Here is a 24,812-nt window from a genome sequence, read left to right as displayed (position 1 = left end):
AACCCGTAGTTAATCACTGATTCCAAGTCGTTTCGGCGTCATCACGATGTGAACGTAGCGTGTGGCTCTGCGATGTCCTGTAGCTTCGCTGGCTTTTTTGAAGCGACAGCTTCACTATGCCATGTAAAGCCAAGGTCACCGGGCCAAGCCGGAGCCGTCAATTCGCATGCGCCGAGCAACAGGTGCGCCGCGCGTGTCGTCAGAGTTGCGCCGCGGCCGACTGTCCGAGCTGAATGCTTGCAGAATGCTTGTTCTTCTCGCGGTCCGCCAAAGACCAGTCACTGTCCTTGCGCAGAAGGCTGCGCAGAGGCGCATTCATCGACGCTGCATCTGGAAGAAACACAGCAGGATGGCTCATAATTATCAGAAGAGAACGCACATCTGATGCGTTCTGAGGCCTCGGAAGTTCTTTTGATGGCCCGCGCTTTTATCAGGATGCGGCCGCACTTTCCCAGTGCTAAAAATCAGGGCAAGGAAGGGCACATCTCGGACTGAAAAACAGCATTTTTCCTGGTTTAGCGTCACACCTTACCGCTGTAGTCGCTCGAGCACCTTGTGCAGACGAGAGTCGTGTTCTGCCTTATTTGCTCCGAACACCGGAATATCGTCCATGTAGTTCAAAACGCCGTCTAGCCCTTCCAGAACTTGCGTGAACTTCCTCTGAAAGACTTCTCGTGCAGAGGGTATACCAAAAGGTAGTCTCCTGTAGCACACCATTCTGTGGGATCCTCGACCTTTCCGATCATGTCTTCCCGTTAAAGCCTGTCAAGTTCCTCCCTAATGGCTTGCCTCACCGGGAAGGGAATCCTGCGTGGCGTTGACACTGCGCAGGGGATTGCATTTTCCACCAAACGCATCGTGTGCTCTCCTGCTAAAGGTCAGATTCCTCGAAACAGCCCTGGGTGCTTTTTCGCGACCTCTTCGGATGTTTCTAGTTCGTTCAAAAACCGAGCTACTCCAAGGGCCTTAATCGCGGGCTGCCCTAGTAGCGGCATGTGCAGGTTTTTCACCACGTGGACTGTCTGCTCGCAGCGACTGTCCTTCCATCCGAGTTCGGCCTGAAATTTCCCGCGCGTGCAAATGCTTGCATCACTTGGTCCTCTCAGGTTTTGTGCTTTATCTAGGTAATGCGGTATTCCTGGGAATGTTCCCCTGCAACCGTGACTTCTGCTCCAGTATCAGCTTTCATTTTCACTTCATGGCCATTTATCTGTGTAGTCGCGAAGTGCGTGGACGCCCGGTTTTGTTGCGGTGTCACTGTGCCGAGGAATCGGCCTTCGTTATCGGGTTCCGCTACCCCGTCGAGTTTTCCTTCTCTGTTCTTGATGGGACAACCATTTTCGAAATGCCCGAATTTTTGGCAGTAAATTAAGTTTTAGCGCTTCGCTGGGCGTTTTATGGAGGAAAAACGCCAAGGCGCCCGTGTGCTGTGCGATGTCAGTGCACGTTAAAGATCCCCAGGTGGTCGAAATTATTCCGGAGCCCTCCACGACGGCACCTCTTCTTCCTTTCTTCTTTCACTCCCTCCTTTATCCGTTCCCTTACGGCGTGGTTCAGGTGTCCAACGATATATGAGACAGATACTGCGCCATTTCCTTTACCCCCCAAAACCAATTATTATTATTATTATTATTATTATTATTATTATTATTATTATTATTATTCGCTGGGCATCTAGTTCGCGGGTGCGTTGAATCTGCGTAATACGTGCAACTTTTGCAGAAGCGTGCTTCTTACGACGCGCAACTTTAGAATTCCCTTCTCTGCTTTGTTCTGTTTTCTTGCCACTTATGCTGCCATGTATGCCTCGGCACCCGTACGTTCATCATCATCAGACTCGTACCTTCACGCCCTTTCAAGTTTTGATTGTTCTGGCTTTCGCTAGTGCGGTGGCCAATGTTAGCTTGGGATCCGTTTGAAGCTCTTCTGACAGTGCTTCGTCCAGAAGGCCACCTACAAAGCGATCCCTAATTAAACAATCCTTCATGCTGCCAAAGTCGCATCGCTCTGCCAACTTGTGAAGCTCGGTTGCAAACTCGTCTACAGTTTCCCTTCCCCTGGCTGTTGACGATATCGATTAAAACGGGCGCCCTCATAAACGGCATTCTTCGTGTGCACGAAATGGGCTTCAAACTTCGACCTTATGACCTTGCAAGACTTCAGGTCTTCGTCTTTGACAGCTAGGCGACCAAAGAACTCCCCTTGCCTTCTGGCCCATCGTGTAAAGAAGGGTTCTTTAACTTCGGTTTTCTCGCGGAGACCGGATGCGAAGCTGTAGTCCTCGATTTCCCCGATCCAAGAGGGAACCCGCCGCGATGGCTCAGTGGTTAGGGCGCTCGACTACTGATCCGGAGTTCCCGGGTTCGAACCCGACCGCGGCGGCTGCGTTTTTATGGAGGGAAAACGCTAAGGCGCCCGTGTGCCGTGCGATGTCAGTGCACGTTAAAGATCCCCAGGTGGTCGAAATTATTCCGGAGCCCTCCACTACGGCACCTCCTTCTTCCCTTCTTCTTTCACTCCCTCCCTTGTCCCTTCCCTTACGGCGCGGTTCAGGTGTCCAACGATATGAGACAGGTACTGCGCCATTTCCTTTCCCCCCAAAACCAATTATTATTATTATTATTATTATTATTATTATTATTATTATTATTATTATTATTATTATTATTATTATTATTATTATTATTCAAGTGGGCCAGTCTGCGGCGTTGAGGAAATCAAATGGCTGCGGAGGCTTTATCCTCGCCATGTTGATTTGATGCTTGATGCTGCCGTTACTTCCGTGAAGGCCTGCACCGCATGCAAATTGCTGCTCCACCCCGTCAGTCTGCACATGCCTCCGCCCCGTCTGCCTGCACATGCCTCCCCCCCCCCCCCACACACACACACACACTTCTGACACCATGTCAGACGCGCATCGTTGGGCGGTGTTAACGGACCCGCCCCGTTTATTGCGATGATGTTCAATGTATACAGAAGCGCTGATCACATGACTTTTGTGATACTGCTGAACGTCTCAGCGAAAGTTATCGACAGTTATCGACAGTTTGACGTCGCACTGCCGACGACGGTGAACAAACGACCGCCTTATCAGTTGGTGTGTGATAAGAGCGACGAGAGTAGTGAGCCAATTGAGGCCTGGGATGCTTGGCATGACGGCACTGTTAACATAGTGAGCGCGGCGCCATGCGTATGGAACCCGAAGAAAACTACGACGTGAAAGATGCGAGCATCGTGTCAGTTATTCCTAAACTATTCGAAAACTCGATATCGCGTTCGATTTCTTTCGAATAATTTTGAATAAGCACTACTTGATTCGTACAGCGTATTGAATAGGAAGATATTATATTTGATAATGGAAAATTTCGAATGCATGTCAAACATTCTTGGACAAATTTTGAATATTGGGATATTGTAAGGTATTGTTAAGGAAACATTGAATGTTATGGTTCATTCTTGAGCGAGGTGCTGGAAATGGTAAAGTGGAACGTCTACTCAGGGCAGGTAGTGACCGCTGACCCGGTTCATGAGAGGGAAATAACTAGAATAAGAATGAGGTTGAGCGCATATGGCAGGTTCTCTCAGATAATGAATGGCAGTTTACCAGTATCCATCAGGGGAAAAGCATACAACACCTACGGGGCAGAAACGTGGAGGCTAACGAAAAGGGTTCAGCTTAAGTTAGGGACAAGGCAGCGAAGCCGTGGAAAGAAAAATGCTAGGTGTAACGTCAAGAGACCGGAAGCGGGCAGAGTGGGTGATGGAACAAACGCGGGTTAATGACATGCTAGTCAAAATCAAGAGGAAGAAATGGGCTTGGGCAGGGCATGTGATGCGAAGGCGAGATAGCCGCAGGTCCTTGAGGGTAACAGAGCGGATTCCAAGAGAAAGTAAGCGTAGCAGGGGGCGGCAGAAGGTTAGGTGGGCGGATGAGATAGGAGGTTTGCAGGCATAGGGTGGGCGCAGCTGGCAAAGGACAGGGTTGATTGGAGAGTCGTGGGAGAGGCCTTTGCCCTGCAGCGGGCGTAGTCAGGCTGATGATGATGATGATGGTTCAGTCTTCAGATATATAGCAAAATCTTTCTTTTATATTCTTTCCATCCCTCTCTTTGAGCAGTTAAGGCTTCCATAGAAAACCAACAGGGAAAGCTTTTGACGAAAGCAAAAATGTTAGTAGTAAAAAAAAATGCAAGCCTGCAGACGGGAGATCTGGGGATATAGTGATTGTTGTAGTGAAATCTTACAATATATGAAAAGGCGTTCATAAACTCGTTCCCGCTCAAAAATGCTTTTGTCCATAATTGTTGGATATGTTCCTGCACCCCTAGTGTCAAAGAATAAAAAACGGACAACTCGCTTTTTTTTAACGCTTTAGTGAAACGGAACGAATGTGCGTTTTTTCTCAATATACATACAAACAGCGGACACACTGGTTTTTATATTCGCTCTTTTCTCTCTTCACCAAGCCTCCCTCAGGAAATCGGGGGTTTCCCCGCTCTTCCATCGAGCGAACCATATATGCACAAAGCGAAAAGACTTGGAAGTTGACCGAGCAATAGTTAAAAAAAAAAAAGCACCCGAGACAGCGGTTACGCGTTGTCTTTCGTCAACGCCGTGAAACGCCAGCTGCCGCGCCTCACGCGATCGAACAATAGTCCGGCTATCAAGAAACGCGCGCGTCTGTGCCCTACGTGGCCGGAATAAACGAACCCTTGGCCCGTATCTTACGGTCCTACGACATCGAGGTGTCACGCGTACCGGTATAAAAAGTTACGGCACGCCCTCGTTAACGCAAGAGAGAGTAGAGCGGCCGAAAAATTTCCGGGCGTAATCAAGCAGTATTCCGCGCGGAGATTGGGATCAAGCATGCATGCATGGGCAACTTCGTGCGGAGAATGATGCAAAATACAGTCACCATGTTGAAAAAAGTTGCCGCCTCCGTCTGGAAGACGTTGAAGTAACAAGTGTTAGCTATTTAGTTTACTAGAACTGGTATGAATGAGATTAAAGTGAGGTACACCAATGGAAATACGAATTTTACATCTTGTATTTAGAAGTGACGTCAGCAATCAATCACCAATTGGATATATCAGTGACGTCACCAATAAATCGCCGATTAGATATACTAATGACATCACCAACCAAGCTATATCGATTTGCTATGAGGGCCGCCATCTTGATTTCCTCGGACTTGGATAATTTCGCGCCGAAGGGAGGTGGTAGCGGACCTCAAGGATTCGAGAAACGTGGTAAGAGCTAACGCTCTTAAAAAAAAAAAGTGTCTTCTAATGCGTTTTGCTGAACAGTCTCGAGCAGCCGACAGGAGCAACGCGCGTATTGTGAACACAGAAAATAACCGGAAATGCCCTCTCTATCTCGAACTTTTGATCATTCAGAGAACCTAGAGTACGACTAAGCTGCAGGGCGCGCATGACCAAATGCCGGCATAGGGGCATGTTTTGAAGAATAACTGTCAGTGCTTTTTCATTACTAATGCACGGAGAACAAGGCTTCCGTGTGTGAGCCGAAACGTCGAGGATTAAGCCGCCGTGGTGGCTCAGCGGTTACGGCGTTCGGCTGCTGACTCGAAAGACGCGGGTTCAATCCTGGCCGCCGCGGTCGAATTTCGATGGAGGCGAAATTCTAGAGGCCCGTGTACTGTGCGATGTCAGTGCATGTTAAAGAACCCCAGGTGGTCGAAATTTCCGGAGCCCTCCACTACGTCGTCCCTCATAGCGCGAGTCGCTCTGGGACGTTAAACCCCATTAAGCAAACCAAACGTCGAGCATTGAGTTTTCTTTCTGGTCGGTGTTTATTTCTCCCTTTCATCTTAAAGGCATGCGATTCACTACGATGTTTGCATATCTGGAAGATTTTGAAGACGGTGAGACGCTTTTACGAGTCTCTGGGCCCATAAAGTGTGATGGCGTCGCAAAGAAAGTACGTGGACGCGCCTTGAAGTTCCTTGTGCCAGCATGCGAACTGGCAGCGTCACGTAAACGCAAACGTCATTGGATTCGTATGCTGAGGTGGCACCTGGTGGTTGAACGTGCAACTAAATTTGCCACACTGACGCAAAATGAAACACTTCGCTTGATCTCGAGTGCCTGTGTATCTGTTTGAATGAATACTTTACATCTGAAGTGTATAACAATTGATCCTACTGCTCATTAGTGGGAGTAAATGAAAAAGCTTAAAATTAAATTGAGGACTGCGCAGCAGCTTATAGATAGGAAAATGAAAAGGGTGACGCGAAGAGAGAGAGAGAGCAGCTTGGATTATAAACAAATTCGAATGAAGTAGATCCCAGTTGAAATCGAGGGGAAGAAATTGAATTGGGCAAACACATAATACAGAGAATAAACGAAGTGGATTCGAGGAGAGGTTAAGCGAGCAGTGGGTAGCAAGTAGTTGGGCGGGAAACTATGGCTAAGAAATTTGCTGGAATATGACGGCCGCTAATGGCGCAAGATATGGTCGACTGGATGTCATCGGGAAAAGGCTTTGTCCGCCAGGGGACGCACCCTGACGTAAGCCGTACGCAGCCTGCACCTACTGCGGCGCTAATTGTTTATATTTGCCGCCAGATTTTTAGGTAACACTTTTGAGGTAGCTTAAACACCGCATTTCTGCTTGTGTGTTTTCGTTTTTCAAGGTCTTCATTTGGCATTAGTATTCATAAATCCCCACGTTGTATTCACCTACGACCGCTAAATAATTTATAATTGAATTTCTTCTCTCATGCTGTTTCGACATGGTTTCGGTTTCATCAACCAAACGATGTCTAGACGTGTAAGAGGCGTTTAGGTCACGTGTGGCATGAAAAAGACAGCAATATCACCGCTCATACCTAGTTAATTGTCATTTCAGCTCCTGAAGCAGGTTGGCATAAGCTTTGTAACGAGTTAAAACTGCGTATCGGCAATTAAATAAGTTTTTTTTTTTCGTGCCTTACCTGACCTAAACACTTCTTACATGTCACTGCCATTGTTCGGTTGATGAAACTGAAAACGAAGCCGCATGAGGGATGACATTCAATTAAATTATTAACCGATAATAGCTGAATACCACGTAGTCGTCCGTGTATTTCAAAGTCCTCTGCATCATTGCAGAGGAAAAAACTGCAGCGCGTCCTGACACCGTAGGTGCTTCCCCGCGCGGCTTTTCCGTACTGCCGAGAAGCACACCACTCAAGCGCTCAAAGTTCGGTTGCTCGTGACGTCGCCAGGTGGCGACACGTGTTCCCTGACCTCGGAGACCGTGCGGCGCGCGGAAATTTTAACCTGAATCTTTTGCTGAGGTGTCCGGGTGTTCATAAATATGGCTGCGAGTAGTGATCCCCGCAGTGGGCATCAGAAGAAAGAGCCATAACTCACCCCAGCGAAGCGACCACAGTGTCCATAAATATGCACATGGCAATCGAGAATAATTGTTCTGCAAGGGGCTGTAGCTGTGTACATGCAACAGGCAGCATTTAAAACTAAATTTTGTACGGTGGTGCCTAATCATGGACATATTTTTGTATGGCCACTTATTTTATCTAAATGAACGGCCAAGAGCTGCAAGATTTCACATTTGATCCATTTGATCTCTATTTGAATGTAAGACACATTTTGTGTTTTGTATTTACACCTTAGCTGTGTACTAAACAAGTTATGTTTTTTTGTATCGGATCAGTGGAGCTATCGTTGTCAGGAATTTGTCCTGATATATATATATATATATATATATATATATATATATATATATATATATATATATATATATATGGGCTTACCTTCGCCGGTGTGGCTCGACTAACTTAAACCATTTCTCATGCCATTAAAGAAAGTGCGCGCTTGTGGGAGCTAATTTAATATGTGCATGCTGAGCATATTCAATCTCTCTCGCAGGGTGGACGGATACATGTCCCACGAGACAGAGATTTACTGCAAGATTCACTTCAAGCAGCTCTTTCAGCCTAAGGCGCGCTTCGACAACGACGCTGGACCCCGTAAGCATGCATCTTTTCTCTCCCACGAAAGGTCGCTCCCGGAATGCGCTGTGAACCCATAACCTTCCGCAGTGTGACCTTAACGACGTTGCATGTGGCCTTTAAACGCCAACTCACACCCGTAGCACGCGCTCACAAAAGGCTCAAAATGCCATGCATGAGTTCTTTGAATCCAAGGCGAGATTTGCGAGCCATTTCCTTGAGTGCATTCTCCCTCTTAAAGGAGTATAGACACCTTATTTTGGTGCCTTCCCAAGCAGCACAGATAATAGGCCCAATATTGGAAGTATATTGGTAAAAGCCGGTCCTATAAAGGGCCAGAGTAAAACCACCCCTTTCTAATATTGGACCAATTACCTGTGCTGCTTGGTATATGTTTTCTTCTCTATAATGATGCTGAAGACACTACTACGTATGACTCACCATATGATATTCGCCTAGGACCGCTAAATAATTTATAATGGATTTTTTTCGTTCATGCTGTCTCGGTTTCGGTTTCAACAGCCGAACGATGGCTGTGATGTCACAGAGTGCGTGCCACATGAGGCATGGAAAAATGTTCATATAATTGCCGCTTCATCGTTTTAATTTACTGCAGTGCTGAAGCCAGCCTTCCTGAAGAGCCGGAATGACAGTGAATGAGGAAGCAGCGATTATATTGCAGTTTTTTTCATGTCTCACGTGACCTATCAATGCACATTGACGTCACAGTCCTCATTCGGCTGTTGAAACTGAAACCGAAACAGCACTAGAAAGAAGTGTGATTATAAATCATTTAGCGGTCATAGGAGAATACCAGGTGGTAATTCATGTATAATAATGCCTTGCGCATCATTACGAACAAGAAAATGCACACCCAAAATTTAGTTGTTTATACTCCTTTAAAACCTTACTAATGAATTTGAAGAATGTAGATGTTCCATTGATACCCAGAAGGCGATCACATCAGCAGCTGGCAGATAATCTGAACCGTAGGCATTCGTATCCTTGGTGTAGGAGTCAAATGATAAAAGACGAAGAAAAAGAAGCCCTTCTTTATGAAGGCCTAAGCAGAGTAAAAGAAAACAGTTTATTTTCGTGCAGTCAACGATTAATTCCCAAGTGCGGGCGAGAAGTGCAAGTTCTGTTTTATTACAAGTATCTGATGCCTTCAATGAGTTTGCAAATCTGCCAAAGAAATGAAATAGAAATTTTCAGTGTGAGCTGAATGTTCCCTTTTATGCTGTTTATACTCGTACATAAGGAATGAGGAAATGTGAAACACGTCCAATAAAAAAAACTAATGGGGCTAATATTCGTGCAAAGATGTACTGCACCTACGTAAGTGGATTGTTATGGAAGTAAGTATGTAGTGTACTACAGGGAGAATACATAATGCAGTTAAGTCCAGTAATGAGAAGCCGCACAAAAATGCAGACTTGAGACTTTTACTTGTTCTAAGGCAGTTGAAATGTCAGTGAAAATTTCTCAATTACGTAAACATCGATTTCCCGAAATCGTTTTGGTTGATGGTAAAGGTTAAATCTGCTCTTTTTTCAGGCGCTATATCATTCCAAAACGGTCTATCGATAACAGTTTTGGAATTTCAGTTGCAAGCTTGTTTTTAAGACCTCTATTGCTTTTTCACCTATCAGCTGCTCGCGAAGCAGTCCATGAGTTCGTACGGAGTTCGGCTCGTAAATTACTTCCTTTATTTCAGGCTTCTCTTGTGAATACAGTTCATTGAACCGCACATGTGTATCTGAAGCTGAGCTAGTTATTATCAATATCATTGCCTTACAGAAGGTCACTGAAGTTCAATGTGTAGGATTAAGCGTGTAATTTGGCGTGAGGTGATGATATCGTGAAAAGAATTCGAAGCGCCATAGAAAATTAGGAGAAAAACAGTGGGGTGAAAGGATAGCTGCTGAGATGTACACATGGCACAGCCGACTCTCGAAAATTCGAACTCAAAGAGAACTGAAAATTTATTTGGTTTATGTGGAGCTCGAATAAAGGGCAGCGTTTTTATTACGCCTGATGTCGGCAGGACCAAAGTGTCAGTTGGAATCAACGGGAAGTTCCAATAAAGCGGCATCATATAAACGACAGTGTATCAGCATTCCCATTTGTCTGCACATTTTATTCATCCTAGATCGAAAGTGTTGCTGTTGCAGTTTTGCAGACTGTTCCGAGTCCCTTGTGTACGTGTCTGTGTTCTGTGCTAAAATTGTTCGTGACAAACCTGAAAAAACTGAGCAGCGCCCAGTCCTGTCCACTCCTCTTTTGCTTGACGTAATATCCGTCGCCCCTCGACTTGTTTTCATTGGGTCACTCATGGCTTTTCAATGAGATGTTTTCCTTTGAATGTTCACCACTCACAAGTATAATTCTTTAATGGTTCCCCAATGTTCACGTGTTCAGGTTGTTCTCTGCTAACTGCTGACAACGTGGAAAAACGTAGTGCCTGCAAACAGGCGATCCAAAAAGCATGGCTATCAAGTGTGCACCTTCAAACTTGTTCCCGTAAAGAAATGGCCATTGCAAAATGATGGAGAAAACATAAACAAAATAATTTGTACTTTGATAGGAATGCGTGTAACTGCACATGCAGTTGAAAGTTTATATGGGTCAGTATTAGCGAAAAAAGTTGAGTCGTCTTTACAGGCTACCCTGAATTGTTTTGTGCAGCCTTATTCTCATACACAATTCGCAGTTCCCTATTAACTCTCGAATAGTGCGCACTTGATAAAAAAAAAAAGAAGATTCCTTGGAAAAGTTGTGCGCCATAAACTTTTGACGGCGGGTGTATATAGTATATCCCGCGCTGAGTGAGGAACACAGTAATTAGTCAACATGTTTTCCGCAAAAAGCAGTGATATACAGGGCGTTCAAATTGATCATATAAAACAGCCGGATGGCTTTATTCTGCATTGTCATGGCAGCCAGCTAGCCTTCTAAATGCGCATATTGACGGGTGTGTTGTGTTTTCGTATCAACAACGTTCAAGGGTTCAAACGTGAAGCGACGATTGCAAGACATATGCACAAACGTGGCCGCTGAATTAATTCAGGGCGTCATAGCTGCAAGTGCTAGACGCATTGAAGAACGAAGTGTAGTTTCACTTTAAATGTGAGATAGCTGTTGAGGGCAAAACTGATAGTGTAAAATAATAATTTTAGGCTAATTGCCAATCACCTTTGCACAAAAAACCGGGGTATGATAGTTTTCATAGTCGTGGTTCTATTTTTACATCTCAGTTAATTCGTTTCATTTGTGAAATTTTGATTGCTCATTCAAAAATCTCTGTACGTTGTTCTCCCCTAATGTTCCAGAGAAAATCTCGGTAAGTGCATATCAAATGGTGAAGCTTTTGTCCCGTCTTCTTTGTTCCCACGTGCATTCACTGCAAAACAAGTTGCCTTTTTCAGGGCCTCGCTGGCACACTTTTTTCTGGCCTTCCGTGCAGATACTATCAACTATATGAGAATATCCTATATGCACACTATCATAATATCTCTTTCTTAGACAGTAGGATGCTCACGTTTACTTTCTTTTATGCTGTTCAAACTTGTAACATCATGGACAAGCTTGCCTGAAATTACGGCGCAACGACAAAAAAAAAATTACCAGTGGCTCCAGTTGGCTCCAACAACAAGAATATCAACCAACATCAAAATAAATACCAGCAGGAAAATGCGTCTTGCTCACCTACCCAACAGGACGACCCTGGTAAGATAACACTTGTGAAGGGCCATCTGGGAAACTAAGAGGCAAAGTGGAATAAGAAATTTTTGTGATAACAGATGGCGCCCAGGGTCAGATCTTAGGAATGATACAACAGGGAGCAACAAAGGCACGACTCTCCGCTCGCACAACATGGGCCTAGCACTGATCATGCTGATGCAGTTGCGCTTGTCTGCATGTAATCTCAGGCCCGCACTTCAGTTATCGGCTCATGTCCTTATAGCTGCATGGTGGCAACAGTAGTTGTAGGTCGCCCCTCCGTTGTTTCAGGTTAGCTTGTCTGTGGTTGTACCTTAAAGGTATTCCGAGCGACAAAGAACTTAGTCCTCACTCTCGCGCAGGTGTGTATCACATTCGATAATCGACACACCGTGAATAAAAACAAAACGAAAAGAAACGCCTGCTCGGCTTTACTCCTTTAAAAGGAATATACATTATGCAGTCCAATATGCAAAATTATACAACAGGGACTGGGCTGCTGTCTCAGTGTGTACACTATCTCGCTAGGCCGACCTTCACCGGCCATGGTGACATCGCAACCATGATTTCGAGAGATCCGAGTGTTATATCGCAAACAGAAGTTCAATTCCTTTCTTTCTTTTTTTTCAAAAAAGCTAATCGTACTTTAATTGTTACTTAGCCACGAATCCAAGCATCTTCTTGAGCCTGGCGTTAGGCTTAGTGGATATATTATTGCGTCATTTTGCTTGCGAATGCCTTTGCTGCGACACCGAGAGAGAGAGACGGTGTTACAGCATAGCGCTCACCGCCACCGGCTGCCATTGCGCATGCGCAGACGGCGTACACTTGGCGCCATCTGGTGCCCTCGGGGCGATCTCGCCCACCAGTTCATGTTGTACCAGTTCATGTAGTTCATGCTGCGCATGCGCATTGACGGCGCGTGGTACGCAGCGAGCCGCGGGGCATGCGATTGCGGGGCACGCGCAGCGTACTAATACCTGCTATTCGTGCCGTTAAAGCTCTGGCCACGACCGAAGCGGACGATTCTCAAGAAGGTAGGCGCATGTTTGTTTATGCTATACTAGTCATCGCACGACTCTGTTCTTCCCTTTTGCACGGCTTTGTGCGTGTGTGTTTTTGTGTCTGTACCTTAGTTTGCATGCACGTGCACTTCACGTCCGACGGCGCATCTTATTACTTCCGTCAACCTCTTTCCACAATTGTATGTGTCGTTGTCCAGTAACCTGGCCTGACCAAGTAACGTGTGTGATGGCGATATGAAGCTGGCCTGTAGCACCTGTAGACCGGGCCGGAGTAAAAGGGTTTGCCTGGTGTAGTTTGTCCCTTCCGTCAGGTGTACGCAGATATCGAAACACCTGCTCTTCGAACTGTTGCGAACAAGCCCAGGAGTCTAAAGAACAAGCTGTACTGATTTTTTCTTTTAGCGCTCCACACGTACTGTGATCCAGCACTTCAGGCTGGTGCACTTTAGACGAAATGTATAGGCCCGTGTACTGTGCGATGTCAGTGCATGTTAAAGAAGCCCAGGTGGCCGAAATTTCCGAAGACCTTCATTACGGCGTCCCTCATAGCCTGAGTCGCTTTAGGACGTTAAACCCCCATAAACCAAACCAAAGTGGCTATCATTCATATCGCTTCAAACTGTACTATACCGCACAGCCGCCGCCACACTGAACAGTGATACACATGATGCTGGTCCGGTTGTTTTTACATAAGATGATCGGCTGTGAAATGTCAGTATCTTAAACGTCTACAGTTCTTCCCAGAACTGCCCATCACCGCGCTGGCACAGAACTCGTGCTCCCTGTGCAACACACACAAAAATTACTTTAGAGGGTGTTCCTGTTAAGTATGACGGCGGTTGTGCATCTTGGCTAGCGCTGACTTAACTGTGCGGTTTAAATACCTGTCTGCATCAAGAGCAAAACCTTTGAAAACTGGGTCTTTAGCAGCGTAAAATTGCTGCGGTAGGGACTACTGGCTTCATCCTGAAGCAGCTTAATTGTGAGCTACTTTGAGTGCGTTCTGTGTCCGCCTGATTAGCATGGTTAATTGACATGGTGTAAAATTAATCCGTGAACCCTTCCCTGCGGCGTCCCACATAGAGCGCATTCTGTAGCTTCTAAGTATAAAAAAATACGTGAATGTAGTGCGAACCCCCGACGCTGTAATCGTCGTCGACGAAACGTTTGCGAGTATATATCAAAATCGGCGCCGTTTAGAAAAGGGGATCTAATGACGTCATGTACCTTTCGCAAAGCGTATGTTACATGGATCACTTGACAAACTGCTTACACGCAGGTCGGCACCGCTGAACGAGAATAAAAATCAAACGGGACCCTCCTTTTCGTACTGGCGCACGCGACAGGATCATTGACGCTTCCAGCAGCTCGTAGCCAGTCGAGCGCTGGCGTCATCTTGTGGCTGGAAATGCAACTTCCCGCGCGCGCCATTCTCAAAGCGGAAGGCGCGGAAGCTTGGCCGGTAGGCCGGCAGGTGTCGCGACGCGTGCGCCTCCGTCACATTCTCTGATCGTCAGTCCATGCATGCACCAGTAGAAGTCGCCTCCCTGTGTACACCCGGAGTCAAAGGATTTAAGGACCAGACAAGCAGCCCGGTGTCTTCGCCTGGCGTCGAAACTTGCAACTCAGGCTTTGATGCATGAACACTGCAACAAGCTGTTTATCCCCTTTCATGTTTTCTTTCTTATTTAGTTAAAATTTGAACGGCCGGTGTATCTACTCTCTCTGAACCTCTGCTTTTTGGTGCACAGCATACCGGCGCTCAATTCAAACTCCTGTGCAGTGACCAGTTCAGGACTTGCGTGTGACCCTAGCGGTGGCCTAGTCGTTTGATCGTCAGCCTCGCATGTGGGAGGTGCGGGGCTCGATCCCCAGTGCCGCCGGGTACCCACCGGTGGTACAGTGGGTGCAAGCTTACCCCTGGCCTGGTGCGCGGCTTAAACAGGGTGAAATGCTTGCGAAATGGGCCTTTAACACCACCTTGAGTAAACGAAAATACCTTGTGCCATGACACTCTTTGGCCGCACATGCCCTTGCGCCATAAACAATCAGAACTTGCGTGACATGATTTGCTTGGCACAAGTTATCTCACTTGTTGGCACAACAAAGGTAATCACAAAGTGATCATGACAATACGGTCTTGTTCGGGCAAAAAAAGCATTTCGCTCGCTAGGCTGATAGCTTGTGTAGGCTGCTACCGTCAGTCTTCTGCTCAGAGCAGGGAAAGGACTTTGTAACAATTCTTTGACCGACTGATTCCGTTAAATCTCTTGTCAGGCCCTTCTTTGATACAAGAGCCGTCGATTTACATTGCTTTCTACCAACGCTGACGTCACAGGCGCTCGCCAGCATTGCCGCAGAGGTGAAAGAATGTGACTTGAAGAACGCACATTACAAAATGCGGTCCATTTGGGCACTTCTTGTTTTCACGGTGCTTAACCTGTAGGTTTTAGCCCTGCCGCAGAGCTTCGGCACAATGCCTCTGAGAGCCCAATCTTATCCCCGGGCAAATCTAGAACGCGTCCACGCTGGAACCGTCTGCGGGACGTGTCCCACCGTATGTGAGCTTTCCGTCCGTTTGCGGTGCTTTGAACAGCATCAGTAGTCGAGAAACCCGACGGCGCTGCAAGAGATGGGGCGATAACCGTGATAGCTTCCTTTAGATATGGGTGCACCGCTTGAATCCTAGCCGGCTCAGTCCAGCTGTCACGTTCCTTTCCTTTATCCGAGTGCAAATCTGTCATTTGGTTTTCGCCGTTTAGTGCTTCCAGCCAAAAGGTGATATACACATCTTTATTTGCCTCTGATTTACTGTAGCGAATCGCTTACCTAATCCATGGGTTAGACGCATTTTCCATTAAGCTTAAACATGCCGGGCTTTCTTATGCTGATAATTGTGTTGTCTTAACTGTCTTGTTTGCTCGGCAGCGGTGTCGTAGAAACGAGTTAGATGGCCTTTCCATCAGCGTTCGCTGTTCGGACATTGAACGCCATTAAATGTCGTTCGAACAACGAACGCCATTAGACGTCATTACTTTCTGTTTGTTCGCACTTTTTTTTTTTTTTGCTGCGACAGCTTGCCTGCTGGCGTGAAGTGTTATATACGCACAGAGATACACGCCGGACTCTCGAAGGAAGTCCAGTAACGTGCTGTGGTGTGACCCAGAGATCCAGTCATCTAGTTGAACTGCGAGCGCTTAAATCGCAGGTTCGAGTACATTGCTTCCAGTACCAGATTCCTTGTTGCTGAGTGGTCGCAGAAAGAACTCGCTAAAGCCGTAGACACTCCGCTTTACCGCTATTATTTTTTTTATTGTGCGTCTGTGTCTTTGTGCTGGCGTAATTAGAAGCTAATAGGCTCGAAGAGCTTTGGTAATACTGTAGCAAGATTTAAACTTGAGCCGCTTGGCACATTCCAGGGGGAAAAAATTGCAAATTAATGAGCCATTCGAAACAGTCGTTTATTAATTAACTTTCATAGTTGAAGGCGTCGTTATTCTCAGGCACACATTTCAGTCGTTAATCAGCGTTTGCCCTCTTCTCTTTGTGTCTTCCCTCCGTGGTTCCTCTCCTTCTGTCCGTTATTTTCGTTGTTTTTCGTGTTTTCTTTTTCTGCCAGTTTGACGACCGCCTCTTTTGAGTCTTACCCGGAGGTTTCCCTGAGCATCCATAAGTGAATTTTGACGAGTTTCAGTCCGCCGTCCTTCGTCGTAATGCTCATGCATCACCTTCCCTCTTCCTGTGACCTCCTCCCCTCTTTTTTCCTCCCTCCTCTCTTCATTTCTTTCCTCAGGTCGCCAGCGTCGTCACGAGATGATAATCCGGGAGAACGTGCCCGAGGAACTTCCTCCGGACGTCGTAAGATGTGAGTGTGTCCTCTCTCTGCCTTCTACCTACGTATTATGCTGCACGTGCTTTATATTCGTTTTTTTATTTTTCGCGCTCTTTCCCGCCATCATCTCCTTCGCGTGACCAGGGGGGCGTTCCAGGTGTCGCACCTCGACGTCCGTAGTGACCTTGCCGTTTCCCCGTCAGACAAGAAGCACCCGCTGTAGTGCTTCACCATAGCAGAGTCTAAGTTTTTATTGAATAATAGCACCAGTGGTCACGCTGCGACGGTTGTAATCTAGAAATTACTAATGGTGGAGGCCTTCCTTTCTAGCTCTTCACTTAAAGGGACACTGAGGAGAAATTGGAGTTGGCTTGCATCGATAGAATAGCAGCTCCTGATCACAAAAACGTCACTCTTACTGAAAACAAAGCTCTTGTAATGTAGAAAATAGCAAGAACCAAAATACAGGTGTCGCCGCGACAGGCCAATCTCGCAAGTACAAGCGTGATGACTTCCTAGGACAAGAGGCGCCACCTTGGGGGAATTTTCCTTACTTAGTGGAACCACAAATCTCTGAGGCTGGCAAAGGAAGGTTGCGCACTGCTAGATGTCAGAAATCACGGAGTCTGCGGTTACGTCACGTATCACGTCACTCCGTTCTGAGACGTCATAAGAGTTGCCGTGGCGTCATAAGAGTTCCCTGAGTTTGAATCAGAGCGGCGGGAAAAACTTTTTCATCTTCGAATCCAAATTTCTTTGAAATAAATGCATATTTCGCGCCCGGACAAGCGCCAACAAAGCCATGAAATGCCGAACTATCAGATTTTTCTAACAAAAAAAAAATGATAGAGTTCTCCTCAGTGTCCCTTTAATGGTCAAACATGATTGTTGCCAAGCCTGTGTAGAACGCATTTGGCTGCTTCACTCTTGCTGTCATACTTGGTGGCGTGACTTTCATGCTTTCGTGGTGCCATGGCTCTTTCACTCGAAGGAATGTCATTCAAGGCACAGTACGTCTCTAGCAGGCCTTCTAACTTTCACTCTGTCTTATAAGCGGATTTTTGTACGCCTCGTGCAAATTCATCCGGACTTAGAGAACTCATCGTAATACAGCTGGATGTGGCAATTCAGGACGAAGTTCCAACAATGTATTGGGGTAGCTTTAAGGCTGGCTGTTGCTGCGGCTTTTGTGTGAGAGTATACACTCTGAGTAGAAAGGAATAAAAAAAAGAGTAAGCTGTCCCCTAGCGCACACGCTTTTGTACAAAGCAGCGCACTAGAGGGCAGCTTACTCTAATCTTTACTCCCATATATAGGTGTATTCGTGTTTAGAGTATATGTATCTGGTGTTTCATCTACTTGTTGTAAACCCGGGTCTAGAGGAATAATGGGGGATATCTCTTTTAACTCCCACTAGAGTTTTTGTTAGCTATTCACCGTTAATCTGTGTTACATGGCCTTTTTTTCCGAGACGCTATCTTTGTAAACTGTCAGTTTCAAGAGCTGCTATCGAGACCGTTGGCGTGAAAAGCTCACCGCAGAGAATAGACGAGTGCATTGCGTTGCGAATGGAATACTGCCTTGCACTCACCGAAACTTAAATTGAACTCATTTGCAGCGAGCCATGGAAAGAAAAATGATAGGTGTAACGTTAAGAGACCGGAAGCGGGCAGAGTGGGTGAGGGAAGCGGGTTAACGACATCCTAGTCGAAATCAAGGGGAAGAAATAGACTTGGGCAGGGCATGTAATGCGAAGGCAGGATAACCGCTGGTCATTAAGGGTAGCGGAGTGGATTCTAAGAGAAAGTAAGCGTAGCAAGGGAAGGCAAAAAGTTAGCGGGGCGGATGAGAATAACAAGTTCGCGGGGATACGGTGGGCGCAGCTAGCAAAGCACGGGGTTAATTGGAGAGACATAGGAGAGGCCTTTGCCCTGCAATGGGTGCAGTCAGGCTGATGATGATGATGAATGCTGAGACTGGCCTGTTCGCGTCTTATTGGAAGGTTTGCTTCAACTGTGCGTTCTTTGTTTTGTGTTGCAAGCTGCATATGAGGAAACGCTTCCTGAAGGTAAGTTTTCTTCTCTGCGTGTTGCGTAGGTACAAACTCTAGTTCGCAGGTACCGGAAACTTGTTCTGTGTGGCATAACCACGATGGTGCAAAGTAACTTGCGTGTATTATTGACAAGTAGTGACCGTGACGTGTTTCAGGACGTACTGGCATGATACTGCTCTGTTTTCGGCTGCTCTTCACGATGGAAGCGACGTTGTATTTTTGTTGTATTTTGGCCCAGGAGGGTTCAGCGAAATACGCTTTTTTTTTTAAATGTAAGGGGGAAATAATATGCGATTTCTCTGCCAAATACGACGCAGCTCTCGAGCAGCGTTCTGAAAACAATAAAAATCGAGACTATAGAGAGCAACTATAGCTTGTCTGAGGGGAGGTGCTCGTGCCCGTCTGGCCCGTAGGCACGTGTGACTACGCCTAGAACTTGTCTTTTTAGAACCTGTAGGACCCATGTTTGTGGAACCCGACTTTATGGTACCCGGCTTTATGGTACCCGGCTTTATGAAACACGACTTTATAGAACCCGACTTCATAGAACCCGACTCCATAGAACCCGACTCCATAGAACCCGACTCCATAGAACCCGACTTTATAGAGCCCTTCATAGTTCTGTAAACCAGCGCAACGGCTCGAAGCCAAACAGAAAGGGACAAAACACAAACTGTTTGGCTTCGAGCCGTTGCGCTGGTTTACAGAACTATGTCTGACCAACTCGCCCACCAGTTCATGTTATAGAGCCCGTCTTTATAGAGCCCGACTTTATAGAGCTCGACTTTATAGAGCCCGACGTCATAGAACCCGACTTAATAGAACATGGCGGTTACGGCCAGGCGCCGCCATGTTTCCTGTGTAGTCAGTCGGTTTTCGAGTGTTCTAGACTAGACCGACGATCGGTGTGCTATGCTGGAGTGGGAGAATTAGTCTGAAAGTTATTGACAGGCGCAATAGAACGCCCTCTCCGCTCGAGAGGTTTGGAGGGAGGAGGCCCGGTTCTGTCGATTGTTTCCGCACTGCTTGGTAGATTCTTTATGCCCTTTTCCGCGATTATCCCTCACTGCATGTGCTTATCGAATCCTGCGATTATTCAGAGAGAGAAAGAAAAAAAGATCGTCGAATTTTTTCCTCCAGAATACACTGCTCTATCACCGGCTTCGCAAGGGCATCCCCCGCGATGCCTTCACGTATACATCGCATATGCCCCGGGCGTCAAGAAGATAGACGCGGTCTTCCTTCCGTCGCGCGCACCCCCCCCCCCCCCCCCCCCCCCCCCCCCCCCCCAAGGTGTTGCGAAGGACATCCTCCGGAGACTCGTGACCGGAAACGCTCTCTAGCGGCAGGAACCGACAGTCGTCCTTTTGTCTCTTCGCATTTCGCTCGCGTATCCTTCGTCCCCCGTCCGTATACCGATCCGATGGCTCTGCTTACTGAATGCGCCGCTGCTGCTACCCCAGTGTGCGCCTAGTACCTCTACACAGTGCGGTCCTGAAGGAGGATGAGGAGGAGGAGGAGGGGGGAGGAGGAGGGGGAAGAAGAAGAACGGGGAGCCATATCTTTCTGCGCGCGCCCTTCGGAAGAAACGAGGTCGTCTCGGCGCCGCGCAAACCGGCAGACGACGCCCCGTTGACTTCCTCCGCGCTCGCGGCGGAACGGACGTCCCGTGAGGGTGACGTCACGTGGAGGACGACGCTTGCGTTGGTATTGATAGCCAGAGTCCAACGGCCCTCTTGAAACCGCCTGCGATATCCGCTGCAACAACTGCGCGCCCATGTGCGCGCGCTGTCTTTGTTATCAGCTGTAAAATGGATTGCAAAGCGAAGCTTCTCTACCCCGCCTTCTGTGTTGCAGGACATCTCGCGGTCGCGATGTAGGGTGCGGCAGTGTTTCAGCTGGCGCTACAACTCAGCGCCCGCTGAAACACAGCCGCACCCTACACCGCACATGTCGCGTATATCGGAAGGGCGATTGTGCGTTTTCGTGACCGACGTTGGTTTTGAGGTTTTGGATGTGTTCATTTTATCGTAATGAGGAGATAAACTAACGGGATACTGTGTGAGCCATTTTGTTTTGGTAAACTGTACCAGAGTATAATGCACCGCAACATGTACCGCGTCTGCTTTCTTAAACGAAAGGCTTCGTTAACGTGCCTAAGGGTATACGCAAAAAATCCCCTGGTTTTGAACCACAATGTGCCCTTACTCGCGGCAGTCACTTTTCTTCGAGGCTGCGTTTACAGGCGAGGAGGTGAATACCGGTACCACAGTCGTCACAGCAGCCGGACGCATGCGCAGAAAGTGACATTTAAACAGCGGGAGAACGGTATATTCAAACGACGGGCCTTGTAATTGAGCGCAGTGTTACGGACACTGTGCGTTTAAAAATGTGCATCAACCGCTCAAGCTGCGTGCGTTGCCTTGAGTTGCGCGCTTGGTTTGCGACATGACGCCTTCCTCACGCCATGCGTTGCGATATGGCTTCAGAGGCTGCACCCTAATTTAAATCATGAGGCCTGACTCCGTTCGGGGTCACGTGATCGCGAGGCATGTTGCCATCAGGACGGAATCGAGGGTTGGAACACCGCCCGTGAACAGAACGCAGTACTTCGCCTGTGTATATGCCGAGCCGTATTGAGAGACTTCGTGTCGATTACGACGTCATCTCGCTCTGCACTTTAACAAAGCTTTTCCATTTGAATGCGACCATGTAGTTCGCGTACTTGCGACATCTCTTCCCTGCAATTTACCATTCACCGTCATCAAGAATCTCCATGTTTTATTGAATATTTGCCTCTACGGGAGAAAAAAAAATTGCTTCTTCGCTGCGTACTGGGTGTTCCCTTTTAAACTACTCGCGTCTGTACCACACGCTGCTGTTCTTGCTGAACCGGCGGCTTTCAGCTACACGCCCAGCGTGCCCACCTTTTTCGAGGAGGGAAGCCTTTTGGCCGAATCGGGCGCTTTTTATCTGTTTTTTCGCCTTTTTGTTGTTAAGGCGGGGAAGACTCACATACCTCCATCCAAGCGAGCTGTCGCGTGTCGTAAGAGGGCCATGTAATGGGACGCATGCATACGCTTTCACTGAAAAACTCGGCCAAATGCGGGAGCTAGGTGCTTCAGCACGAGTGTTTTAAGTTAACAGCTTGAGCGCTCGCGCCTTCGTTGAATGCTGAATATGGAGGAGAACATTTCCTAACTCGACGCTATTTTTAGCCTTGGCGAAGCGCGGCGGGAAAAAAATAATTGTCTCCCTGCGCCGAGGTTGTTAGCAAGCACCCCCTTCCCCCCCCCCCCCCTCCCCACAGAAAAAAAAAAATAGCGGATAATGCAGATAAGTCTTCAGTCATACTCGGTCATATTGGTGGTTAACACGGCAAGGTTGCGGGTGGAACGATAGCTTGCGTTTGACGGATAGCTCGCTTTTCTGCCGGGGGCTCTGTCTTGACAGGCGGCTGTCTTGTCTGGTTTTACCTGCGGCAAATAAGCCCCCCCCCCCCCCCCCCCCCCCCACAACCCTGCCCACCTATACCTCCCATATATTGTCCCGATAGAACCAGCTGCCGTTATTATTACTGAGGAACAGCATTGAGAATCGAAGCGCATGCTTGTTTCAACTACCTGTCTGGCTTCCATACCGTTACGATGTGTGACTTCGATGTACGATATACAGGGTGTTTTGGTGAAGGACGGCAGTAATATTTAAACATGGGATTTTTTTTTTTCATAATGAAGACCGCATTTACGGCGCAGCTAATAGTACCTGTTAGGGGGCGTGAGAAAACAGGCGAATCGAGTGAGCAGTTAAGTTGGTTAACAAACTTCTAACGGTATTACAGGTAAGCGCCTCGTTGCAAATAGATTGCTAAATATCATGGTCGAACTAAAAGAAGGCATGGTCGAACACTTAAGGCCAAGCAGAAATGCATTCGTCGTCTGTTCTTTTTCATCGAAAAAAGAGTCGTCAGTCCTTCGGTGTCTTTATTTTTGTCTTATCTTCACGCCCATGACCTCTGTGACACTCGCATAGACAAAAAAAAAAAAGTGGATACTCTTAAATATCATGCTGCCTACGAAGTTTCGATTGGTATGTGGGGCTTAAAGTTCAAAAGCTGCACAGCACACCGGCGTCTTCCGCATTTAGCCTCCGACGGAATGCGGCCGCTGCTGTAGGGATTCGATCCCGCGACCGTATGCTCAGCAGCATAGTAACAATAGGTGTGTAATTGTGCCGCCGCGACTTAATGGAACATCTCTGACTTTTTTTTTTTATTACCAACTGCAACCTACTAGAACGGCCTTCCTTACTATATCGCCGCCATCAACTGCCCAACGGATTTCGCGGATAATGTAAACCGCGCATTCTGCATATTGTAGGCACACCTGAAAATAGCCGTGTTGTTTGCAACACCCCTTCCTCTAATGATGTAATGCCCTGAATAGAATCGCATAGCGTAATCGTTTCAAGAAATATGTGATATATGATCATCAGAGAGCAACGGTTTACGACATTGTAAAATTCGAATGGCATGCTGTGCCCATGTGTCAGTGTTTTACGTGCCATATTCACATGCCACCCTACGGCGCCCTAAAAATAGCTGATGTATACCACGGACGTCAGTTTAATCGCGTGACATAACAGTGCTCCGTTTACCACTGACGCCACTCAGGCGATCGTCCTCATTGTGAGAGCTGCTCCCTGTTATCTCGCGTTTCCTGAAGCCAATCTGGGCAACTGATCACGACCGTCTGATAAATACGAATAAATCTATCGAGTGTCGATGACACAATTAAGGCGCGATGGGCACTTTGTTCTGACGTTGACGCGCTTCCGTTACAACGTCCGCTGCAACGCACACAGGCTGGAGGGTATACCCGAGGCAGTAGGAAGTTCCTTGATAACGCTGATATCATTGTGCGCAGGAAACGACGTGATGCATTTCTTATCGAAAAGCTCTATCCTGTCGCAATGCTTTGGCAGCGCTTCGAAATTTACCCTCAGCCCTTGGCTACACGACAAGACTCATAGCACATAGCAGTGACACAGATATAGTAAAGCCGTGTCACGGCCGATTAGTTATACATAAGTGCCATTCCAGTCAGTTGCAGCTTGGAAGAGGGAAAAAACTACAGGAACCGATGCACCATGTACTTGTAACTCCATTTTCACTGCAATTTTTAGAGCACACGGCATTTACATAAAACAATAGATGTTCAGTACATCAGCGGATAACTATTGTACACTTTGTACGCAGTGTGGTCATTCTTTGTGTGAAAAAGCGACGCACCTGTGTCTCTTTCGTGCGCGAAAATCCGTCTTGTAATCTAATCTGTCTAACTAGCTGACCTCGGTCATTTTTGTTGATAATCGCATTTCGTGTAAAATGGAATCGAACCAAATATAAACCCGCCGCGGTGGCTCAGTGGTTAGGGCGCTCGACTACTGATCCGGAGTTCCCGGGTTCGAACCCGACCGCGGCGGCTGCGTTTTTATGGAGGAAAAACGCTAAGGCGCTCGTGTGCTGTGCGATGTCAGTGCACGTTAAAGATCCCCAGGTGGTCGAAATTATTCCGGAGCCCTCCACTACGGCACCTCTTCCTTCCTGCCTTCTTTCACTCCCTCCTTTATCCCTTCCCTTAGGGCGCGGTTCAGGTGTCCACCGATATATGAGACAGATACTGCGCCATTTCCTTTCCCCCAAAACCAATTATTATATTAACCAAATATAACCCGAAACCCTGCATTTCGAATGTGACCTCCGCCGCCTCTGATAACGCGTTTCCCGAAAGATATTTTTTTTAAGGCGAAGGCCTTTAATGGCTCGTACTCGCGGTGACCGTCTGTCCGTTACATCGTCACCTGGATGACGTGACCTAGGTCACGTGGCGCCACGCTCGCGCCAGCTGCTCTTCTACTCTTTCGTGAAACGAATTCAAGCGCGGCAAATTCAAATCAGTGCAATGAGCCCGACCGCGGCGGCTGCGTTTCTATGGAGGAAAAACGCTAAGGCGCCCGTGTGCTGTGCGATGTCAGTGCACGTTAAAGATCCCCAGGTGGTCGAAATTATTCCGGAGCCCTCCACTACGGCACCTCCTTCTTCCCTTCTTCTTTCACTCCCTCCCTTGTCCCTTCCCTTACGGCGCGGTTCAGGTGTCCAACGATATATGAGACAGATACTGCGCCATTTCCTTTCCCCAAAAA

At 47.3% G+C, this 24,812-nt stretch overlaps 1 protein-coding gene across 22 annotated transcripts in view; it reads left to right on the top strand.

Annotated features, from left to right (window-relative positions):
- Positions 1-24,812, top strand: part of LOC144110768 (uncharacterized) — a 193,919-nt gene that overhangs the window by 120,940 nt on the left and 48,167 nt on the right. For 16 of the 22 annotated variants that reach the window (XM_077643853.1, XM_077643849.1, XM_077643850.1 and 13 more), the window contains 3 exons: positions 7,893-7,993; positions 12,700-12,735; positions 16,517-16,588. In XM_077643853.1, the coding sequence (XP_077499979.1) occupies positions 7,893-7,993; positions 12,700-12,735; positions 16,517-16,588 (209 nt within the window). The remainder of the gene's footprint in view (positions 1-7,892; positions 7,994-12,699; positions 12,736-16,516; positions 16,589-24,812) is intronic. The other 6 variants (XM_077643855.1, XM_077643851.1, XM_077643845.1 and 3 more) reach the window with 1 other exon arrangement.

This window comes from Amblyomma americanum, chromosome 11 (assembly GCF_052857255.1).
Source record: "Amblyomma americanum isolate KBUSLIRL-KWMA chromosome 11, ASM5285725v1, whole genome shotgun sequence".
In the NCBI taxonomy this organism is placed as follows: Eukaryota; Metazoa; Arthropoda; class Arachnida; order Ixodida; family Ixodidae; genus Amblyomma; species Amblyomma americanum.
The sequence above is the reverse complement of the archived record's forward strand: the minus strand, read 5'-3'. Positions and strand labels throughout refer to the sequence as shown.